This window comes from Mobula hypostoma, chromosome 8, assembly GCF_963921235.1.
Source record: "Mobula hypostoma chromosome 8, sMobHyp1.1, whole genome shotgun sequence".
In the NCBI taxonomy this organism is placed as follows: domain Eukaryota; kingdom Metazoa; phylum Chordata; class Chondrichthyes; order Myliobatiformes; family Myliobatidae; genus Mobula; species Mobula hypostoma.
The window spans coordinates 75,137,979-75,162,227 of record NC_086104.1 but is presented as its reverse complement, the minus strand read 5'-3'; the positions used below and the strand labels follow the sequence as shown (position 1 = coordinate 75,162,227).

The following is a 24,249-nucleotide window of genomic DNA, read 5'->3' as shown; positions in this document are numbered from 1 at the left end:
TGCACCTTGGTAGGTCAAATGTAAAGAGGCAGGTCACTGTTAAGGGGAAGACCCTTGGCAGTGTAGATGAGTAGAGGGATCTTGGAGACGAAATTCACATCTCCCTGAAAATGGTGACACAGGTGCTTAAGAAGGCATGTGTAATGTTTGCCTTTATTAATAGAGGCATTGAATTCAAAAGTCTAGAAGTTATGTTGCTGCTTTATTAGTCAGCAACTGGAGTATTGCATACAGTTCTGGTTGCCTCACCATGGGAAGTATGTTGAGGCTTTGGAAAGGGTGCAGAAGAGCATATCAGAGGGTGCAGAAGGCATTAGAGGACATGTGTTATAATAGGATGCTGGACAAACTTAGGTTTTCTCTGGAGCAGCAGAGGCCAAGGGGGAGATCTGACAGAGGTTTATAGGGTTATGGGAGGCAAAGATAGAGCAAACAGACAGTATCTTTTTCCCAAGATTGAAATGTATAATACCAGAGAACATTTAAGGTGAGAGGGGGTAATTTCAAAGGAGATGTGAGGGGCAAGATTTTCTTTCACACAGCGAGTGCTGGGTGCCTGGAGTGTTGATGGAGGCAAAAACATGAGAAACTTTTAAGAGACATTTACATAGGGACATGAATGGGAGGAAAATGGAAGGATATGGTCGTTGTGTAGGCAGATGTGATCGGGAAGGTTGCCAATTTGATTACTAATTTGATTAGATTGTGGGCTGCGGGGCCTGTTCCTGTGCTATACTCTTGTATATTCAATGAGAGGAATTGGTTGGATGACCTTTGCAAAGAGCTGCTACAGGGACCTAAGGATGAATGGATCATTTTGTGATTCTGTATGAGTCTCCAGATATTCCTTGGTATTATTTTGTTTTCATAAATTGCCAGAGATTCTTGTTGAATGTTTAGCCACAAGCCTCGTTGTGTTTTAACTAAAACTGCTGCCTTCAGGATGTTTTCTTTGGTGGGAGGTCTTGCTCCTTTGTTGCAGAGAAACAATTCGCTGTGCTTGAGTAACTACTGACAGTAGCTTTAACATGTGTAAGGATAAAGCCAGTTATTTATTTCTACTGCCTGGTCAGCACTAACACATAGCAACTTTTAACTTCTGTGTTCAATTTTAACAGCTCCTTCACCTGATATGTCACACAGAATCACATTTAGAAGTAAGCAGTTTGCATTTGTATTCTGACTTGGACCTACTTTATATCCGATAGGAGAAGGAAAATTAATAATTAATGAATTAAGGGCATTTGATGTGCGTTTCATTGGATGCCAGTCCCTCTCTCCTCTATTGGCTGTACTTTAAAATTTTGATGGTAAAGCATTTTACTTTAAATGCAAATAACCGTTTTTCATGATGTATGCAGCCCAGTGGATCAGAAAGCAATTGAGTACTTGGTGTTGTTGTAACACACTTAGTTTTTATAGGAACAGTGGCTGTGAGTTTAATTTCTCTTGGGAAGACACAGCAGATGAATAGCATTTCACAAGTGTTGGGAATAACTTTGAAACGTAAGCTTGGCAATCTAATTACTGGCCCTTTTCACAAGAAGCAATCAATGTTAACGTGCACTTAAGTTTAAAATGTGAGTTGATTTATTCCTGAGTGTGCATTCCTGGATTCACAGAGACTCATCAATAGATAAAATACTGTTACAAAAATTAAGGCATTCCACTGCAAGGTCAGGAAAGTATTTGCTTCAAAGCAGCCCTTTATTTGTTATTGCTGCTTTGATGCATTAGGTTGCTACCCCTACTAAATGTTAAAGTGTTTGAAATCCCCATAGTTCTTCAGGTCTTGTGATAAAATGGCGGATCCCATGGCATGAAATTTACCTGAACCGTTGTTAATGGAATGGCTTTGCAAGTGAACCAGAGGATCAGTGTTCTATGTCCAAAATAGTAAACAAAAATGCATGGATTTTCAGTGTGAGCATTGCTCAATTTAAATACATTACTTGGTTTGAAAATGAAGGAATTTTCCCAAGATAACTGTAGTGTAGCATTAATTATTTGCACATCAGAGCTAAGGATGTTTGAGACAGATGCAACAGTAGCTTTCAAAAGGGAATTGGATAAGCACCAAAGAAAAACTGTTGCAGAGCAATGGAGAATAAATAGATAAGTTTGCACAAAAGGGCAAAGGTGTAAGAAGAGGAATGGTATTCTGTGTTGCATCTTTCTTTGATTGGAAATTTGGAGTAAATTAACGGGATTAATTGGTCTGCAAAATTTTGCTTGGGAATGTTATTCAGCTGTTCATTTAAAGAGGATGTTCAAAACCATGTTGAATTTGTATTTTTAAGTTTAAAAGATTCATTAGCCATGATGACAACAGATGAGTTTAAGAGCTTGAAGTGGAAAGAGGTTATTTGGTCCCTCTTGCCTGCTCTGACACATTAAAATATTATGGTTGATCTTTTACCTCAATATGATCTTTTTGCCAGCACCATGTCACATGGGATCCTTAGTGTTTAAAAATCTATTGATTTCCTTCTTGGTTACTGTGTGTCCAGAACTCTCTTGACATAAGATTCAAGTAGGTACTGGAAATCTGAAGTAAAAACTGAAAATCAGGTCAGACCGCATCTATGTGAAAGAGAGCAAAAATTCTGGTTCTACCTGAGACAATACCTCTGTTTCTCCTCTTAGATGCATCCTGTCCTACTGAATATTTCAGCATTTTCTACTTTTAATTTCAAGAGATCCTCTCCTCTCTGGGTGAAGAAATTTCTCCTCATCTCTGTCCTGAATTCCTGCCCCTTTAGTTCGAGGCTGTGATTCCTGTTTTCAGATATCAGGGATGCAATTGTGTAATAATTAGCACATTTTTCCACTCTGAGCTTGTGAGAAGTTCACTGATGAAGCAGCTAAATGTGATTGGGTTTGGGACACTTGTGTACAATTCCTGCAGTGATGTTCTGGAGATGGGATGATGGATCTTCATCAAGGACATATCTTCCTTTGTGTGAGGTAGGCAATTTTCCCTTTGACTTCAGTTTTGTACAACTCTTTGACAGCACCCTCAATCAAAACTGCCTTGATGTGAAGGGCAATCATTTTTATCTTGCATTTAGAGTTTAGTTATTTGGTTTGTTTGGACGAAGGCTGTGATGTTGCCTGCAGGCAATCAAACATTAAAAAATACAATGCCAATTTGCCATTTTTCCCTAACAAAGACAAACTTCAAATTCAAACACAGTATCATATTCCAGACAAAATTAGATTGTCACATCCCTTTTGCATTTTTATTTTTTGAGCTTTATTATTTGCCTTGTGTATTGCAGTGCTATCTGTCCAGCTGTTATTAAAGGAATACGCTTATAACCAAGGTGATTCTTGTCTTTCATTTAAGTATTTTCCAGTGTGGCACAATTTAGGGACAAAATATTTTTTATCGTGTGTGTGAAATTTTCCAATTCTGTCTTTAACCTTTCCATCTGAACAATGAGTTTGTATTCATTTTATCAGCAACTTGGTCCCGTTTGAGCACCTGGTGCTTGTCCATTGTTTCTCTTTTCTCCAGGAGAAATAATTTGATAGCTGTAAACTGAACGTTGCCTGCATCTGCGTGAAAACACTCAGTGCAGACAGATAAAATTACTTCCCTTCAACCATCTCAGCACCCCACCTACCACCTGCTATCTCCTATTTTATTTATGTATAAACAAAAGTGCTTTCTTTTGAACTATAATTATTATATCCAAAAGGTATTTCTGACTTTATTAGTCAGAATAAAGTATGAAGTTAGTGTGTAAATCAACAGTTTTATTAAACACATGGTTTATGTAATACAGGAAGACCTGCCTTGTTGCTGATACAACAGGTTTGATAATTAAGCCTAGCAATTCCAACAGGAGTTTAAAATGACTTGGTAATGACCCGTGTTTTGTTGCTTTTTTAAATTGCTAACTGCTTGGTATGAGATATTAATTCAGAAAGCAGCCAGGGGAGGTAAATGTCTTTGATTTTAATTACTTGTATTGTGGCAGATTTTGTGACAGGACTGAATTTGTTTTTAGCCCAGAGAAAGGAATGAGATATTTAATATTCATCTTGTTCTTCCAAATATTCCAAAGCTCATTTCCAATTGAAAGCTGAATCTGTGGTAATCATAGCAGCAATGATTCATCAATTATTATTAAGGTTATTGTTAAGTTTAAAAATGAGCTTGGAGAAGATTTGATTTTCCCTATCTCGTCCCAGTGAGAGTGAATGTTCTCCATTTAATAACTAAATATAAAGTATTTGATATTGCTTAAGCTCCTAAATGGCTTCATGTATTAGTATTTAGATAGCTTGTAGTACCAGTGAATTATCTATTGTGCGGTGCCAAATAATGCAAGAATGTCAGATTTCTCTCAAATATCTCTTCATGCAAGATAGATGTACCTGGTGAATCATGAAATTGTTTTTTAAAATCTGAAATAATCGTAATCTCATTTCAATCACTCGCATCCTTTTGGGTCCAATTTAACAGATTCAGTCACTGCCAAAGATTGACTGTACTTGGACCAGGTAGGCAAACATTTATTTTGCCTTCATTACAATTGGCAGAAGTGATAAACTGAATCTGATTCATGAAGTCAGCAGCTTAATCCGTAGTAACACTAAACACTATGAAATCAAAGCTGATACAAAAAAAATTGGCTAAGGGGATGGACCTTGAGTGGTATCTGCCTTGGTTTTGTCCACATGCTTAAATATGCCTTGAATTTACTGTGAAAATAGAAACTGGTGAATAAGAAATAGTTTTTATCTGAATTCCTGTATTCTTGCCTACATAATTGAAAATAACCTTGAAATAGTCTTTCTTTTGGGAAGCATGATGAAGTATTTTGAGCATTTTCCTTTCATATCTTCTGCATCATGATGAGCCTCCAGATGACAGTACAAGTGGATACAAGTCTAATTTGTAGTCAGCAGTTTGTGTTTTATTACCGTGAGTATTCAAGGAGCTAATTAAGTAATCTCCATTTTGATATTTTCAATCCTTGAAGTACCTTAAATGTAGCTGTGCTGATTAATACCATAAACGCTTGGGTTGGAAATGAGATGGAAGTACAAGTACCAACAGCAGTAGGCAGAAGCCTGAATCTAATGTTGTAATATTGCAGCTGTTTTGCATCCAATTCTGAGCGCAGCAAGCTTTAGAAAGATGATCAATCCTTGGAAAAGCTACACTGGAGATATGGCAGGAATGTAATGCCATCAGGAACTGGTGAAGCTAAGGTTGTTCTCCCTTGAGCAGAGAAGGCTAAGGAGTGATTTACAAGTATTGAATAACGTGAGGTTTAGAGACTAAGTAAGAGGAAATTACCACCAGCAGAGGGGCAATGACTTTCAAAGATCATAAATCTTTATTATGTCCATTCTAGCTAATTATAACCTGATAATTAGAAATGGCTGAGAGAAATCCAGAGAGGCCAACACACTTCCTTCAAAATTATCTAGATCCTAGAGAGTGTTGTTCACAGCGAGCCAGTTAGTGATGAAATTAAATGGTAGGTTGGGGGGGGGGGAGGGGAGGAGCAAAGCAAGAGTTGGGAAGATACCTGAATTTGTATTTGATCTGAGGTAATTCAGTGATGGTTGCAGGTTTATAAGTGAAGTCCACAAACCTCAGAATCTCAGTCTTGTGCATATGATCTGGTTTGGGTGGCAAGGAACTGTAAAGCAAGCGAGCAAGCAGGAAAATCAGGTAGAAATAAGCTGTGAAATTTTTTACCTTGCCGGAAGGCTTACTTTGGAAGTAAACAATGATCTGATGTCTCCCTTCCTCTCTTCATGAAATCTGTCCCTCCCAATTTTTGTCAGCAGTCTAGCTGCCAAGCTCTGGAATTCCCTTAATAGAGCTTTCTCTTTAAAATAGGATGTTTGCCCATTCTATTATCTTCTTATGTCACTTGGTGTCAAAATTTTGAGTCCTGTAAAGTCCTTTTGCTATGCTGTACAATACTGAAAATGTCTTAAAAGACAAGCTGTTGTTGATGTTGTTACCCTACCCCACAAATTATATTTTAATCATTCTAGAACATTAAGTGTAGGTTTGAAAATGGGGCCCCAAATATTTACTATTTAGTGGTATGTAATTTTGTATAGTTGGGACTTTTATCTGTAAATCCATTAGCTCTCTGGATTGACAACCATGTTTGCCTACTAAGAGTGAGTCATATTCAGAACTTATTGATTGTCAACTGTTTGTTTCCCCGAGGACACAACTAACTGCTGTATTAATATGAACATTCATTTTTGAGAAATTTGTTTCTTTTTTGCATCTGGACCAACAAAGGCCAAGTCTGTACCTCATATACCAAGATCAAAATGTCTTTACTACAGTGGCTAAGATAGAACTAAAAGACAAGTTATTTTTCAAAACTCTTTCTTGATGCTGGTGTAGGATGCTGTTGGCATTTTACATGCGTAGAGACCTCAGTATATCATTGATTTGATTTGTTCTGATTAATTTATTGATGCTTGGATCAACTAGAATTTTATTCATCAGCCCTCTAATGTTCTAAAATGTGAAACTGAAGCAAATTGATTCCTTACTAGGAAAAATATAATATCTGAACACTTTCTGAAAACTAAGTTGTATTTGCCATCTTTAATTTTCCCCAAAGATTAGCAGCAAAGGTTTATTTTGTATGTTGTATTCCTTGAGTACAAAGACATCCCCTTTTTGGCCCTGAAGAAATATGAATAATAATGTGATCCATGAGACTTTTCTTTTGCCAAGATTTCAGTTTCAAATATTTGTGAGGGATGCAAAACCTTAAATAATGAAATAACTCTCTTACAGTCACTGGATTATTGTTTAATTATCAGTGTTTTACTAGTAGTAAAGGTCATGATTTTATGCTGTTTCTTTATTAGAGTAGGACCATACTGTGCTGAGCTACTGCAGTATCTTGTAAGGAATCATTATATGAGTATTTTGATTTGTACTGATTAGTTGCAATCCTCGTAGAAGATGCTTCTGTCTCCAAAGGCCACTTTGAAAAGCTAGAATTTAAAATACTTATTTAATGCAAGCAGTCTTTATGTCATCAGACCAATAACTCAGCAGTTAAATTTTGTTCAGTTTTATTCTGCAGAAAGACCACTTTTTTTTCATTGACAAGTATGGAGAAAGAGAAAAAAAAGTAACCCTTATTTTAAAATGCTGAATACAATTAACATTTGGTCAAGGCACATACAAGACTGGCCAAAGGGCTAACAATGCACTTTGGTTTAATTTTATTTTTAAAAAGTACCTTTTCTTGTGGCAATAAAGTTGTTTGTGACTCCAAGTCTAAAAGTAATAGCAAATAACGTATACCGTAAGCTGGAATGATGTGTTACAACCACTATCATATTTCTGGTATTGAGTTATTTCTGTGCAACATACTCAGGCATGAACAACGTACATAGTTTCCCCTTAAATCCTGAATGAAAGTTGTCTTCAAGTGTACGATTCATCTGCAGGACACCTACCCTTGGTAGCTAGTAAAAGGACCTGTGCTTACACTACAATGTTCTCAAATACACTTTAAAAAGGTCTTTGAATGTTCAGCACTTGTAAGAAAACCACCTTCACAGCTGACAAGCAATCTTCCATCAATAGACACGAAATTTAAATTCTCTTAAATCTCTTAAGATTATGAAAGAAAAAATACAAATTACTAGAAGTTACTAAAATATAGAATTACAATTGGTGGTCAGGTATCCATACTGCACAATTCAGCAATAATCACCTGGATTCTGCAACTTTATTAATACAAAGTTCATTAAATATAAATTATATGACAAATGTGCAGTCACGTTTCCAACAGTATTCACAAATCCAGTGTTTCCAAGTAATACAGCCATTTCTGTAGTCACGTTCAATGAGCAGTTCTGCAATTATCAAGAATGTGAGTGATCTGAATCTGGTATTCCACTGTCCCTGTAGCTTCTGTTGCTACTGCTACTTTCACTGTGGTTGTTTTTGTATAAACTCATCCCATTAGGTGGAAATATAGTGTGTATTACAAACTCTTCTTTCGCTGCTTGCTCACTGTTCATTGGAATCATCTGAAATGCAGTTTCTCTAATTTCTAAAATTGAGTTATCCTTCTTGGTTCCAGCCTCTGCATAATCGTCATCCTTCCTTCTCCGTCCTCTGTTATACACACAATTTTTTGAGAAAGGTGTTCCAGTTCTGCGCAAGTAACAGCAGACTAGTGCAAGTAGAGCAATTGCCACGACTGCCACTGCACCCCCTATGATACCTGCTAAAGTCAGGCTTGTGTTTCTGTAAAGTTCCTTCTCCTGCTCCCGGTTAAGGGTGGTCGTAGGGTTGTGCGTCTTCAGAGATGCAGTCTCTGTTTCAGTGCAGACTGGGGTCTCATCTAATAGATACACATTGCTAGTTTCCATGGGAACCATACATATACGATAGAATGACTCTGGTTCAAGAGCTGTAAGCAAGTATTCACTTCTCTCGTTATGGACAATGGTTTCAGTAATAGATCCCAATGCAGGATTATGTCCCATCTTAAGCCAGCTGAGCCTGAGTGCTGTCATAGGCAGGGATGTCTTCCAGGTTATGTGAATTGTATCTACACTCACAGATTTCACACTGAGCTGGACGGCTGTGCTCCCAGGAACGTTTGTGAGCCGGTAATCATTACTGCGGTCTGTTTTCTTCCCACTTGGCTGCTTTGTCACGAATGAAGGCCATTGTTCCTGAATGGCCGGTAACTCAGCTGAGGTTGCAGGAGTGCGCAGTGTGGGGTTGAGGACAGTTTCTGAGGTGAGATCTCTACAGCCAAACATCGTGACAGCCAGGTCCTTGACAGCCATGCCCCTAACCTTTTCAGGTGATTGGCACATTAGTCCACGGGCATTGACCCCAGTTGGAAGCGATCGAAGCCAGTCCCGAACCCACCTCATTTTGCAGCCACAATACCAGGGGTTGTTACGGAGCAACAACTGGGTCAGGTTATTCAGATTATCAAAGATTCCCTGAGGCAAGTGGGTTAAATTATTATTCGACAAGTCCAATCGGTGTAATTGTCTAAGATAGGAAAAGGCATTGGTGGGGATCAAATTGATATGATTTTCTTGAAGGTGGAGCTTCTGTAAGCTTGAAATGGGTAGAACTGGGGGAGAAGTAAGTACATTGCGCACAAGCGATAATTCTGTGAGGTTCACAAGGTTGTTGAAGACCTTACCTTGGAGTCCTTGATTGCTTAGCAAGTTCCCATCTAATACCAGGCGTTTCAGGCCCTTGAGGTGTCTAAGGGCATCCTCTGAAATAGTAGCAATACGATTGTCATCCAGTCTTAGCTCTTCAATAGTGCTGGGGAGTCCAATGGGTATACTGCTCAGGTGATTCCTCGACAAAAAAATTAATCTGAGATATTTACTATCTCGAAAGGCGCCTTCTTCAATACTTACAGCAGATACTGAATTATCATCCAAATGCAGTCTTTCCAAATAGGGTATTTTAGAAAGTGAATCCAAAGAGATTGCCCTTATATTGTTTTCCTGCAAATGGAGTTCCTTGATGTATTTTGGTATATTGGTGGGAAATTCGTCCAGACTATTTCTGTACAAGTAAATAGTTTCCACCTTGACTAAGTTCAGGAGTTCTCTTGGAATCCCAGCATTTTTAATTTGATTGTTCTGTAGGAAAAGTGTTGTGGAGTCCGCAGGAATTCCGGTTGGTATGGATGTCAGCCCTCTGTCATTGCAGTACACAAATCCTCGATCGCACCGACATACTGAGGGACACGATCCCACAGTGACTGACTGCGTCATCAGTCCCAGAAATAATCCTATGCTAGCCCACACAAACAACCTCCAGGCTGTGCAGGTCATGCTTAAGGAAATTTTTGATTGGCAGGGCATTCAATGTCTTAAAACCTAAAAGGCAGAGGATAGATAAATTTTGAGTATAAGCCAAGCTGCAGAACAATAACATAAGCAGTTCAGAAATCAGCGTTGAATTAACAGCCTTTAAAAATTCTAGCTACTGCAGAAGAAAAAACTTACTTATTGTGCTTTGAAAATATTAGAAAGAGACTTACACTCAGTCAGTTCTTTGGAATTAAATTTTTCTAACTGAAATATTCTCTCCCCTCTTCACATCAGCAGATGAAGCTCTGAATCATTTTGTAGTTTGTGTTGGTTTCCAAAAACAGCTGCCCAGTTGTTTGAATGACAAGCTTCCCTTTCAATGCTCTAAGGCTGAGCGTCCTGGTCATCTGGGTTTATTGTTTGTTTTGTGCTAATGCTCTCAAAACTGAGTGTGTACTTGGTAAAACTGAGGAAGATTTGAGATGAGACTTGTTCATACAAGACATTCATAACTGTTGAATGAAAACACCATTCAATCAAGTCAATTAATGTTAGCTCAGCATAGAATTTGGCTTCATTAGATGTAAAGTACTGTATATCGCAATATGAAAAGAAAGCTTGCATTTCTGCAGCTCCTCACAGTATTCCAAAACACTGAAAGATAATTAAATACTTATTGTCACATAAAAAATACAGCAATGAGTTTGCACACAACAAGTTCCCATAAAGAGCAATCTGAGAATGACCAGATCATCGGGCCCTTGGGATGAGGTTTGCACCATTTCTTCAAGGGGTAAAAAGACTGTACCTTTAAGAAAGTAATATTTCCTCAGAAGAACCATAAGATTAAAGAGCACTGAACAGGCCTTCCTTCCCCACCCGTCCATGCTTTCCATGGACCAAAATACGCTCAATTTGATTTAAACATATAATCTTCTGATTCAGAGCATCATTAAGCAAGTCAGAAATGACAATATTATCAAAGCATCCTACACCATTTTCCAAAGTTCAAAGTACGCATGTCAGCATATACTGCCCTGAGATTCATTTTCTTGCAGGGATTCACAATAAATACAAAGAAACACAAAAGAATCAATGCAAAAAACATACTCAGCAAAGACATAAACAACCAATGTGCAAAGGACAACAAACTATGCAAATACAAAAAAAAATTATTAAGCAATTATTATCAAGAACGAGTTTAAGAATGCTTGAAAGTGAATCTAGAGGTTGTGGGAACAGTTCAGTAACGGGGCAAGAGAAGTTAAGTGGTTATCCCCACTGGTTCAAGATCCTGATGGTTAAGGGGTAATAACTGTTCCTGAATCTGGTGATATGGGACTTAAGGCTACTGTACCTCCTTCCTGATGGCAGCAGCAAGAAGAGAACATGGCCTGTTTAATTTGCTAAATTGCTAATTAGTTAATTGTTTATTGTCAATAAGTTAATTGTTAAATTAGTTAATTGTTTAATTAAATATTGACATGTTATTTATGGCAGGATAAATTATTTACTTCATCATGATTCATTCCAGCATCCAGAATGTTGTCATAGTTGAAACTCCAAGGTGAAATAACCATAGCCTCAACAAAACACAGTCAACATAATTTTATCGCAGAGTTGCAGTATTGTGTGACTGCTTACATTTATCCATGGTAGCATTAAAGGAAAGCAACCTTACCACATTTAGTGCATCCCAGAAAATCTTGTGCTTGCTAAAATAATCTTGGAACATAGATTTAACATTTCCAGGTTGAATTTCCTTTCCTCCTGCACGGTGCTCCAATTTAACTCCCTCCAGTTCAGTGGCTATTTTCTTTTGTCGTGATGTTTACACAGCCGATTCTGATTTACATTCCAGACCACCTGACTTGTCCCCAATCTTTCCGTGAACATGCCAAAAAAATTTACAATTGCTAGATCAGCATTTGAAGAAAATTATTTTCGCTTAAAGAAACATTCTTTCAACCACTCTTGGCGAAGTTGTGCTTTGCTTCCTTTAACTTTACTCTTTATATGAAAGAGCTGACACATTTAGATCTCTTGTTGTTTTCCACAGATGTGACTTGAATTAGCTTTTCTGGGCATTTGGAAAGCTCTTCTCTGTAGTATGATGGAGAACGGTAATAACTTATGCCTATGTCAAAAGAACCATTCACGTTTTGAACCTTAACTAATTATGTTTTCAATCATACAGTTGCACAGAGACTGCAAATCTATGGTTGGTCTCAAGTTGTGCACCATATGTACAATCCTCAGAGGGTCAGTGTCCTAAGGGATGATGTTTGTTTTATTTCTTCCTCTATTTTGGAAATCTTCCAGTTCCTTTAAGGCAAATCTGTATTCCTGGTCACTGAGGATGGAGATGAGTGGAATTTTGTCAGCTCCTTATACCTCCAACCTGGAAATATTTTGCTTTCAAACAAAATACTGCATCAGGTATTTCTCCTCTGTTGTTGGCGAATTTTCAAGAGAATATTCCTTCTGCTAAACTTGGACCTGTGAACAGAATTCAAAAAGGCAATGGGTTGCAGACTGAAAACACAATTTTGATAGAGTTTCAGCTGACATAATTAAAGCTGAAAGCTGTACTTCAGGCATCAATTACTCCTGGCATTCAATTCTGATAGTGTCAGCCGCTGAATGAAACAGCCTGACTACTACATAATGAATGTATCTATCTTACCAATATGCTTCAGTGTGGGCAGCTGCTCATAGCAAGAAATCACCTTTGGCGATTACTTGGCAGATTTTTTTCTTAGATTCTGTATATTGTGATGGTAGATTAACAAAATAGGTGTTGAAGTCAAAAATCAGAGGTTTGAGGGGAAAATGTCTTCATACTTGACAACACCTGCCTCAACTATTTTCTAAATAGCACTGGAGTCCAACAGCCAATATGGATGCTTGTAAGTGCTGTTTTGTGATTCTTCCTTGAAAGTACAGAAGCTGCTTTCATGGTGAAGAGAAAATAATGAAAGACCTTTAAGAAAATAAAATATTACTCTGTGCCTGCTGCAGCAAAAATTGAAATTATGATAGTTTTTTTCTCCAAAATAGATAGAATTGTACTCTTTACACTTAATAATGGTGGTTGGATCTGTGAAAATCCATATTGTCCTCTTTCATTGCATTTCTCCAGTTCCTTTTAGCCTGGGCCATTGCAGTGGTATTGGATGATATTGGTCTAAAATTGAAGTGCCTGAGCATAAAATTGCCAATTTTGACTCTCTTCTCGAGGGCTGGAAGTGATATACAGGCCAACCAACAGCGCAGAATACTGGAACTGAAATCCATGTTAGGAAATGGGTGATTAGAATGTGTATAGAAACCATTCAACAACCAAATGTGGTCTTATTAGGGATGCAAAATAGCACTTCTCACAAACAAAAAATCATTTTACCCCAAAGCATCAATATTATACTTGTGTAATTTCTGAAACCATTTCTGGTATTGTGAGGACTATTTTTTAATTTTTTAAAATATATATTAGCACCTTTCACAGCCCAGCATTCATGAAAATCCTTACTGCAAAGGAAGTGCTGCTGTTTTAATGGAGGAGAAATAACAGCCATTTTCTATGCAGCATTGTGCCACAAATAACAACAGCCGCATGTCTGTGTTGCTTGTGAAATTCATTACAGGATACATGCTGGCAGGCCATTGGGGAGAGCTCCCTTGCTCTTGAATTTGTGCCATGCGGTTCTGTACATGCAAGCAAAAGAGCAGCCTGATTTTCAGTATTGAATCACCTCAACAGTGCTGCATTCTTTTTGTATTTCACCAAGAACTTAGTATCTTGGTGCTGACCATTCTTTATCATGGGAGGCATTAGTGCAATCAGGGTCAGTCAACTTCTCTACCTCCATCTGTAACTAGATGTAATTCCAAGCGTGAAAGCTCCAGATCTTCAGATGAAAAACTACATCAAGCATGCACTCTGAATCAGGAGGTGGTGAATGGGATTTAAAGGATCTTTTTTTAAAAAGCCACAACATTCTGTAGCTAGTACTTTTTAATGTGCCATTCACTCACCCATTCTGTTCAGTTTACAAGGCTACAGGAAAACCTCATCAGATTTGCTTCAAATGCATTTTGCATTTGGTATTAGTTGGTTAATTTTTCTTATCTCATGTAAATGTATTGATATGCTATCCAGTAATTTTGTGTAAGAGCTGACGATAACTGGTATTCTGGAGCATTGGTGGAACGATCAGTCTGATGTTATGTATATGCTGGTAGAGATCTTGTGTCAAAGTGAGGCATTAAAACTGAAGAACTTGAAGAAATCAAGACTCACATTTGGAGAGCATCGTTGATGATATCAGGATACAATGAAGCACCCTCATTGCTAATGAAGTACTTTTGCAGCTTAGCCAGTTTCTGAGCGCAAGTTACTACACTCAGCAACTGTGACTAAGCACCTTCATCACCAATGTGACAATGGCTAGAAATTTTCTTCTGGTGAGATTTGTGCATTTTCCATAATATTGAGATAAATCCTCTGCACCTTTTTTTTAAAACAGTACCATGGAATCTTTTAGATCCATAAAGTACAAATAGAGTGTTGCTTTAACATCTCCCAAAGGTTCTAACCCCTCTTCATTACTGTTTCGAGTCTCTTAAGTGGGAGAAAAACAATAGCTTTCATTTGGAGATGTGTGAAACCCTGATGTCTAGTCATCATGGCTGGAATATGCCTTTTAATTCAAAGAATTTTTAAATATTTTGCAACCTCTCGAAATTTCTCCTTTCATTCAATGTCATTTTTGACTTATAATTAAGTGAAGTGCCATCCAAAGTCTGAATTATTGAATTGACTTTATTACTTACTTCCTTCATATGCATGAAGAGTAAAAATCTTTACATTACGTCTCCGTCTAAATGTGCAATGTGCATTTTATAGTCATTTGTAATTAAAACTGTACAATATATGCATGACTTGTGCTCTGTATTCTTCTCTCACCCATTTCTACTCTCCAAGTTTTTTTGGTTTGAAAATGGGTGATATATAAAAGAATAAATGTATATTTTCCTGTGCATTTGATTTTATTCTACTCTTGAATTCTTGTAATGCCTAAATTTTAGAGGAAAGACCAATATCAAAAACATACACATCTGTTCATCAACTTGTGTGTGGAGAATTAAGCTTAATGCTTTTGATAAGGGTTTTGAGATGAGCTACTCTAGTTTCCTATGGATGCTTGGAGCTTTGTGTATCTTTCAGTATTCTTTAATTTCAATATTTGGTGAATTATAAATTACTGTCATGTTTTAGAAATAAAATAATAAAATTGTCTTGCACATTAAGTGGTTTTTCAGTCCATTGCTTCTATGCTGTTATCAATTGAATTACTTAGTAATTCCCAGCAATCCCATTCCTCTGCTCTTCAACCCTGAGCAAACTGTAAGGCTTGGTGGAGAGAAAACTGAGCATTTTCTACCCCTACCTCCTCTATTGAGTGGACTTCAGGTTGCAAATGATACTTCAGTTTAAAGTGAGATGGACTGGCTCAATTGCAATTTGTCTTTCATATCTCAGCACCAAGAACCATTACATCGATCATGGCCTGTATTCAAGGAGCAGTAATACACCAGATCTGTGACTTTTGTCGACTTTTAGACAAGCAAATTCGCATTTTAACTGGAGCCTTGCAACACAGATTGAGCCAAATGAGGCTCTAGCATATAAGAAATAATTCATGTTTAATGCTTGGTATGTGTACAATGTCTAAAATTTTATGTTAAAGTTCTGTTGGAGATTATATAAGACAAAGGAAATGCTTCTTTATGCATGAATTGGAAAATTATACAGTGAGGTTGGTGAAAGGTTGAGATAGTGGAACGCTAATCCTGTTTTTGTATCTGCTGCTTTGCTATTCTGTCACCTGTTAGATGTGATTTCATGACACAGCCTCCAGTGTGCGGCTACCCTCTGTCGCAGGGCACTGCCGAGTCACATTGGCTGCATTTCTTGGGCTGCATGCAAATTTCTGGCATACAGGCCTCAGTGAATCTGGCACATTGGAATTGCCACTGGCTGCTGTAAGGTAGATTCAGAACCATTTCAGAACTTTGACTCATGTTAATCTCACACAGGAGCAGATTTGAATATATTTAAACATTCTGATTTAGAGGGACATTGCCTATGGAGGAGACGCTCTGAATAACAACAGATCTAAATTTTACTTTTGCAGAGTTTTGGCCATTTTTTTTATCTTGTCCAACTCTGTTTATTTATAAATAAACCTGCCTTCATTATTTTCAGTGTAGTTTCATATCATATGAATAACTGAAATTACTTTTTTTAAAACACACAGGTTTTGTGTATTGAGACAGCAAGAAGTTATTCGTAATTGTGCCTAAAACCTAAAGTGTCTCTGATGTCAACATCTACAAAGTAGATTAAGATTAAGATTTCAAAGTACTTTGGCCAAGTGGTTAAGGTATAGGTATATCTGGTATTTCTAATTGGTCTGTTTTAGGGATTTTCACAGCTGAATGAGGTAAAATAAAAAGTATGTGAAGATTAAAGCCACTTTATTTGATCATTAAATTTGTAAAACATTCAAAATCAGATTTTGAATTAATTTGATAGCTGGTCTTTTCCAGCTTCCAACAGAGCTTTCGTAAATAAACAAAAAGATTGTCTTCAATAGAGGATTACATCAAACTATTGTTTATTTGTCAGTAATTTCATAATAGCTGCAAGATTTGCCCTGTTCTTGGATAGTAAGCTTGCATCTTCTGCTGCAGTGTTTTCTTATTTTGCAGAGCAGAACAATATTAAACTGGGGGGGGGGGAGGAGGAGGAATCAATTTATTTGATATATGAGGAAAGGCTTTAAATGGCAATTAATGCACTCTAGGGATGTCTTGATACAACTTCAATATCCATTTATGCACGTGAGCTGAAGTTACTTGGTGAGGTGATCTTTTAAAATTATGCCAAAACCATCTGAGAAATAAGTGAGGAGCGGTGTACTGGGATGACCACATATAGTTAACTGCAGTATAGTTACAATTCTGCAAACACCAAATATCTAAAGGTATTTAATATATTTTTTACAGTTTTAAGAGAACTAGTTTGTAAACCTTGTTTGGCATGCAAAGCCCCCACTGACAGTAGTAGTGTTGTTCCAGTGGCAAAAGCAGTCTGTTTTGGTGAAAGTACTGAAACTCATTAGTTTTTGTGTACCATAGGACTTAGTTCTTTTCTTCGCTACCCTCCAAATTGTGGCAGGACAAAAGGTATAACAACTCTTTGAAAGTGGACACTGCTTCTGATTACGAATTAGTTGGAGCAGTTGTGATTTTCATAAAGCTCCCCTTAGCTTAGCTTCTCCAATTATATGTGCTTACTGCCCTTGCCTTGCCATTCACGTCAATGCTGATAACAGCAAAGCTTTGCATATCAAAAGCTACAGTGATCCTAACCAAATAGACGTGGGGAATCCTGCTGCCCTACTCCGAAGCTGTCGCTCACTATTCACTGCTACTGAATTGTAATGGCTTAGCCAGTGGTACAAAATTAAATAAACCCTCTTTGTGCAGACTGTATTGCCTGGTCCCTAAAAGTCATGCCAGGTGGACAGTATAGGGTGAGTTGTTTTTAAAAGGAAAGCTGTTAATTATTACTGGTCTAATGGCAAATGCCAAGTAGAATTGAAAGGCACAAGGATGTAGGAAGTTCTTGTTTCATTCAAAAGAACAGTCATCTTGATTATTTAGATTTTCTTTCAGAGTAAGCCAATAAGCAGGCATTCGGTTTAGTCCAGAGACATCAAGCGAAAGTGTCCCTTTTTATACAGGGATGCAACAAATAAAGAACAAAACATTAAAACAAAGCACAAAGGAAACTAATTTGCTTAAATAATTAATGCACACTGCACTCTCGATGTGCTCCAGTACAGATGCAAAAGATGCATGATCATGAATGACATAGCAGTAATCCTTTTTCATTTGTTGTGCTTTATCTAAAGATTTCTGAGAGCATTCCCTTTTTAATTCCCTGTTTCATTTCTGCTGAGTTGCTCGAGGCACTTGTTTTGTTATATCACTTACTATTAGTAATGTGTTTAGCACAACGCCAATAGTTGTTTAAGGACATCAGTTTTTTACCCCTAAATTGTCTCTAGTCTTCTTTCCCGTGACAAGTTTCTTCATTGTAATCCATGCATCTTCCCACCTCAATACACAGCTTTTTGTGCTTTGTATATAGACACCACTCAACAGTGGAAATAATTCTGTGATGTGGGTGAGAACACTCGTCTTTCCGTACATTTATTGGAAGAATACAGACACTGCATTATAATTAAATCATTTCCATGAAAGATTAAACTCTACAATGAAATTATTGCCTCAGAGAAGTAAATAATCAGGGATACTAATTAGGAATATGTAGTTTTTATTGTCTTAGAACCATATTGTGCTGCAAATAGGCAAGTCTTAGCTAAAACTTATTGTAAAGCTTCCAGCCTACCAGTATACGTATTTCATAAAGGCTCAATAACTTAATGGCATACAGGATCATTAATGGCACTTAAGATGGTTAATAAGATGTAGTTCACCTAATACAAGGTGGTACAGCATGTTAAATAATACTCAAATTAATAAAAAAGTTTGATGCACGAGGCCAATCAGCATCGTATCATTAGCCTGTAAAAACTGGCAACCATGGCACAGTTTTTTTCATTCTTAAAACAGTTTAGACATGTGCTATATACAGGAACCCATCCATTTCTTTTCAGAGATGCAGCAGAATAATGCACATCTTGTCCTGTGACTGTTGTCAAGGATAATAAATGTCAGAACAAAAAGTTATGGGATGTCAATTTAGTCTTGATTATGCAGTCTGTACAGAAACTGCAAGGAATCCAAATGTAATATCTTGAATGGAAGGGAAAACATTTTTTGATGTTTCACTGAAATGTTTTGTGTGCACAGTGATTAGAAAATGTCTGCACGTCTTTAACGAACAAAAGCTTGCATTGTTGGCAAAAGATTATCCTTCCTGATTTGTTAGAGATGTGCTGCTTGCTCTATTGTAATGTTCACCAATGGTGTGAAAATTTACTTTATTTTTCTGTGTATGTCTTTTCCAGTGAATTTGAACATCTTTTTGGAAATACCAAACAGCTTCTTGTTTGCAATGTATTTGAATCGTCAGTTGGTTTCTTTGCAACTATGAATTTGTTTTGACAGTCTTGTCTGTCTTATCTGAATTATAACATTTCTAATTTGCAAAAAAGCTGTCTTTACATTCATATCAACCTCCTTTCATACCAAGTATTACTTAATACTAGATCTTTACTTGCCTAGCAGTGGTACCTCAGAAGAAAGTGGAATGTTTTTTTCACAGAGCTATGTCTGTGGAAGTCTCTGATAGTTTACCTCTCAAACTAGAGAGGCTCTTTTCTTCAAATTACACTCAGATTTAGGAGGATTCACTTATATTATTGTTGGAGTTCCTTAACCTGGAGAATGATTCTGTCGAAAGAAGAGAATGTGCTTGTTTTTGAACAATAGTGCACTAATTTCATTACTGCTTGTTGCCTCTGATTGTGTGCACAGAGGTTAATTGTGGACAGACCTTGTGATGCTTCATTAATTTTATAAGTCAGTGTTAAATCGAGCATTTCTAAAAACAAAATGGACGTTATCTTTTCACTTTCCATCACTGTGCAGTTGAACAGTAGAGTATCTGACAATGTTGGTTTCTTGTTTGGTAAGCACAAAGTGCCTTTTCCTGGCTGACTCCATGGATTATTTTAGAATATTCCAGAGAACTTTTTTTCATCCTGAGTGGAATCAATTTACAGCTAGATACATTCTATAGGGTTATCAATGTGACATTAATATTTTTGATTTCAAAATATTATAGCTGCAGGTTTTGGATTTCTTAGCCTGCTTCATTTGAAAACATTTTTGTTAAGAGTAGGAACTGATTAAATTTGTGAGTGAAAGTACACAAATCCTATTTTCACATGAAAAATGCATACTCAGCATCATTTTTATAGATCTAGTTCCAGTTTCTTGCCACTAGCTATGTGCCACCTAAGGTCCTCAGCGCTATTTGCTTGGTTTCTAAGGATCTTATACCTATAAACATCAGAAGAGAGAACAAGGGCTGAGTTTGTGCTTCAAGTACAGGGAAGCTTTTTGTTTTTCCCCCTTATGGACTCCAAATGAAATACCTCAAGAAAAGGAGTTTAACTAATCTACTCTGATTCTCCGAAAAGCTTGTTAGTGTGCTATGCTTGCTTGGTAAAAGAAATGCCATCTATTAAATGGTGGCATTCTTTCTCTGTAGCTTCTTTTCCCCCCTTTTTATTTCAAGTGCTAACCTTCCTTTAGAGCTCATGTTTACACCATGAAAAAATCACACTAGTCTTGAAATTTGAAGCCCGCCTATCCAAAAATTGTAATGATAGCTTGGGAATGTGTGAGAATGATCTGCATTTATGTATTTTCTCTAATGATCTCTTAAATCTGTGATTATATTTTTGTGTTTGTCTGCCATTCATGTCATGCATTATTAAATATGCAGCTTTATAAGGTAATAGCTCCTCTGGCATTAACTGATCATGTTCAAATTATTATCTTAGTAAAGATATTTTAAACACTGCTTTGTAAGTACTTATGGTATTAGTGGATACATATTCTTGAAGACAATTTTAATTAAAATCTCCATGCACCCAGTCTTTGCTATGGCATGCCAGATTGAATTCCAATTTAATTTAAAGCATGAAGGTATTTGATTTGAGCAGCACATATCTTGTTTACATCACTCAATTTATTTGAAACAGTTTATTTGAAAAAGGATCTCTTAAAATTCAAACATTGTGTTTGAATGCAAAATAAGTAAGAATGAAGTTCAAGCATGCAAAATCTGATGCTACCCTTTTTAATTGGAATGTTGTGGCCTAAAAAGTTACAAGATGCTAAATCTGTTCCAGATTTAGCTAATCAAAACAATCTGGTTTTACAGCATGTTCATAGATGAGGTCAAAGACTCTCTTGTTTTTTTTTCCTTGCATATTTTCTTTTCTGTGGTTGACCAAGTAGCTGCATTTAATCCAGTATAGCTTTTGCCCACTTGGTGGTGATAGGTACTGTAAGTTGCTAGCCTGTAGGACCCTCAAATCACATGCTTACAGCTAGTGTTTGCTTAAAATTACTTTAATTAGGACAAAATCTTTTGTCAAAAGAAACTACAGCAGCTTTTCATATTTTTTTAAGGTAAAAAATAATTCCTGGGTAGTTTATTTCTTTTAGCGTAACTTTGTGTGCTGTTTACTCTGCCACTGCAGATTTCATCCTTTTATGCATTTTTATCAGAGGAAGCTTAAGTTGCTGCTTTGTACAGCTGCCAGTTTTTTCACTCAGTTGGGTGTAATTTATGTTTTGGACCCTGAAGTCAATAATAAAGCCTTCGTTGCAGTACACAACCTGAGGTATTGAGGTATTTCATTTGGATGTTAAATGATTGGAGATTTTCTTCTGCCTGTGAACTTAGGTGGGTGGGTGGGAGCTGCAGAAGAGGGAAGAGGTGTAAGTATGGTTCAATAAAGGCAAAGGCACATGCTTAAACCCTTTCTGTTCATCTTGCAGATAACCTTGCTATGTTTTAATTTAGTCATAAGATAATCAAGTAATTTTCTCCATGTCTTCTCTGAAAACTATAGCCCACAAATATTGAGTACTAATTGTGAGAGACTGAGAATATTTGTCTGAAATAATCTCTGAAAAGCTTTGACTTTTATTACTATTTTGTGTGCCAGAAAGTAAAAGCAAAGAACTTTAAGGAGTTCACTATAATGCCATATGCAGTTTCGGCTTCCAAATATGTATAAATATATTCTAAATAGATGTAAGTAGCCATGACTTTCTAATTATCACGTTCTAACTGATCATGGAAGAGGAAACTTTACAGCTGAATTATTCTTGCTAGGTGACTCGAGCTAAATCTTCATAACACAATGTCTAAAATCCAATTAGCACTGCAAGGATGTTTGCCAGCTTGCTTCTGACTGAAACAAATATTGAACTGAAGAGTTTATTGCTGTAGCATTGAATCAAGGGGTATTGTTCTGTTTTCCCTGCATTTCTGGTATTTTTTAAATTTTCTACTGTTGGGTTGTTGATACTGTAGTACGAATGTATGCATTAATATTTCCTCTCAAGATATTTCTTGCTATTAGATTTGGTAATAGGCACTGAGATGTGAAATCAACAGTTCTACACAGTAGAAGCTGTTGCCTTGTGTTTCAAGGTTTCAAATGTGACTGAATGTGGCAGGCTGCATGCTTTACTACTGACTAATCAAATTTTCACAGGTTTTATCTTTAAGTTGAAATAACCTAAAAGATACATCAAACCAGTGTTTTGTTTTGAAAGTAGTAACCAATAAAGAAAAAAAATGCTGAGGAGTAAAGGATGAAATAATAAATACGTTTGCATTTTTGGATGAAAATTGTACTTGGTTACTTGAGCTCAATTGTTCCATCGGTGATAAAATTAGGTTTGTTATTTTCTATCTTTAATGTGATTCATGATGCAGATTTCAAACCTGCTTGTTTTTATGAAGTAATGACTCTTAATCTTCTGCTTTGGTATATTAGTGCTGAAATCCTATTGATTGCTTGGGACTATCAGAATGAAAATTGTAAAGCCTTACTCACAGCATTTATCATTTTAAAAAGCCTGTTGTTATAAGCCATAATAATCCTTGTTATGAATGTAACTACAAACACTTACCAGTTAAAAGAAGAAACTTCAAACATCCAGCATCTGTGAAAACACCAGTTAATTATTCCAGCCTGTTATGAGAAAAGATAGGAAGCAATCGATTTGTCTGTCTGAAAGCAACCAGCAAAAAACAGAGGGAATCTCTGTCTTGCACCATTCCCATTCAGTCCTTGTGCACTGTAACGAGTGGGAGTAGTCAGACAAGTAGAGCGCTCCAGAAATTCTGAAGTTAAAGCTTTGTCTGGCAGTAGTTGAATAGACTGATGAGGTCACAGGTAGGCAGGACTTGGATGAGGTAAGACGATTGATTCATACTTAGGCGAGTACATTTCAGACACTAGAGGGAGTCAAAGCAGGGCGAGCTGTAGTGGTTGCAGTAAGAAGTTAACAAGCCTAAAATAATATTTGATAGATTCAGCTTCTTATTTGTTAAAACATATTCCTTATTAACTAACTGAATTATTATTTTGAAATCTAATATTTGTAAATTGGAACGAAATAGAAAATAAATTGAGAGTACCCGACAAAATATTTAGACAGAAGAGCTCTTAGGGGTATAAGTGATATAAGATTCTATCTGCATTTAAATGAAAACTAATCCTCTTGATAAGCACTTATGCCAAGCAGCATGAAGGAAGGCTATTCTGTGAATGCCACATGATTTCTGGCAAAAAGCTTCCAGAAAATCAACTTGCAAGTTATTTCTAACCTCCTGCCCAATCCCCCACAAAGCAAATTGTAAGTTTATCCTCTAAGGAAGGATTCAAGAATTTGCTGCTTTTAAAGTGCTTCAGATGCAATCTCCCAAAAGTTTATCATCTTCAGTATGTTTGTCTGGACACTGAAGTGTTGGATTATCACACATTGCTATCAAAGGGAAAGGTCAATAGATGATTAAGAACAATTGTTGGTTTCCATTGCTCTGTGATTTTAAAGGGTGCCAAGGCCATATTTTCATCAAACTTTAAATAAGCTCATGCCTTTTTGTTTTGGCCTTCAGTTGACTCATAAACTAGGTGTGTGCAATAATTGGGAAGATTTGGACTGGACCTAAGAAACCTCATTAATGGATTATGTGGTTGTTTATTACATTGCAATTTCATTACAAATTGCAGAAATTTGCTGATGTGCTTCCATACTTTGTACAAAGAATAGCATTAGTGAAATATTTCATTGATTGTAAACAATTTTTAGATAAGCTTGACCTTGTGAAAGATGTTATAAAATGTCAGATTTGCTTTGTTGGCGGTAAGTGTTTTAAACCCTGAAGGTATCCTAACTTTAAGGAGCAAAAAGGTTTTGATGGGCTTCTTGGCAAACAATTCAAACCATGTGCAGCAGCTACAACGGCAGCTTGTTGTTTCAGCATCCGTGTTGTTTCATAGAAATGTTATCAAGTAACATTTAATATCAAGCTGCAAAAGAGGCATTAGTATTAATGACTAAAAGATTGGTCTTGAGGTAGGTTTTAAAGTGCATCTTTAAGGAAGGAAGTGAGATAGAGAGGTAAACATATTTTGAGAGGGCATTTCCAGAGCTTCAGGTTTTGGCAGCTGAAAGCACTCATGAGTTGTGGAGCAATTAAAATCAGGATTGCTGAAGAGACTTCATTTGGTGGCACATTGATATCTCAGAAGGTTACAGGGATGAAGGAGATTACAGGGATGGAGAAGGAAATGG

General features: G+C 36.8%; 2 protein-coding genes across 5 annotated transcripts in view; one reads left to right on the top strand and one right to left on the bottom strand.

The window, feature by feature from the left end:
• Nucleotides 1–24,249, top strand: part of macrod2 (mono-ADP ribosylhydrolase 2) — a 1,240,168-nt gene that overhangs the window by 199,168 nt on the left and 1,016,751 nt on the right. The gene's annotated exons all lie outside the window — the stretch shown is intronic.
• flrt3 (fibronectin leucine rich transmembrane 3) lies at nt 6,931–22,773 on the bottom strand. 3 transcript variants are annotated; one of them, XM_063055086.1, is made up of 3 exons: nt 22,579–22,773; nt 11,501–12,318; nt 6,931–9,885 (listed from the first exon to the last, which is right to left on the bottom strand). In XM_063055086.1, exon 3 carries the CDS (start codon nt 9,868–9,870, stop codon nt 7,882–7,884), a length of 1,989 nt encoding a protein of 662 aa, XP_062911156.1. In that variant the 5' UTR covers nt 9,871–9,885; nt 11,501–12,318; nt 22,579–22,773; the 3' UTR covers nt 6,931–7,881. The 3 variants fall into 3 exon arrangements, with proteins under 3 accessions (XP_062911156.1, XP_062911157.1, XP_062911158.1); XM_063055087.1 differs by having other exon boundaries at nt 11,501–11,701; XM_063055088.1 differs by lacking the exon at nt 11,501–12,318.

Bases quoted from the DNA above. Each gene is read 5' to 3' on its own strand.
- flrt3 (XM_063055086.1), bottom strand. From the start codon at position 9,870: ATGCCCTGCCAATCAAAAATTTCCTTAAGCATGACCTGCACAGCCTGG.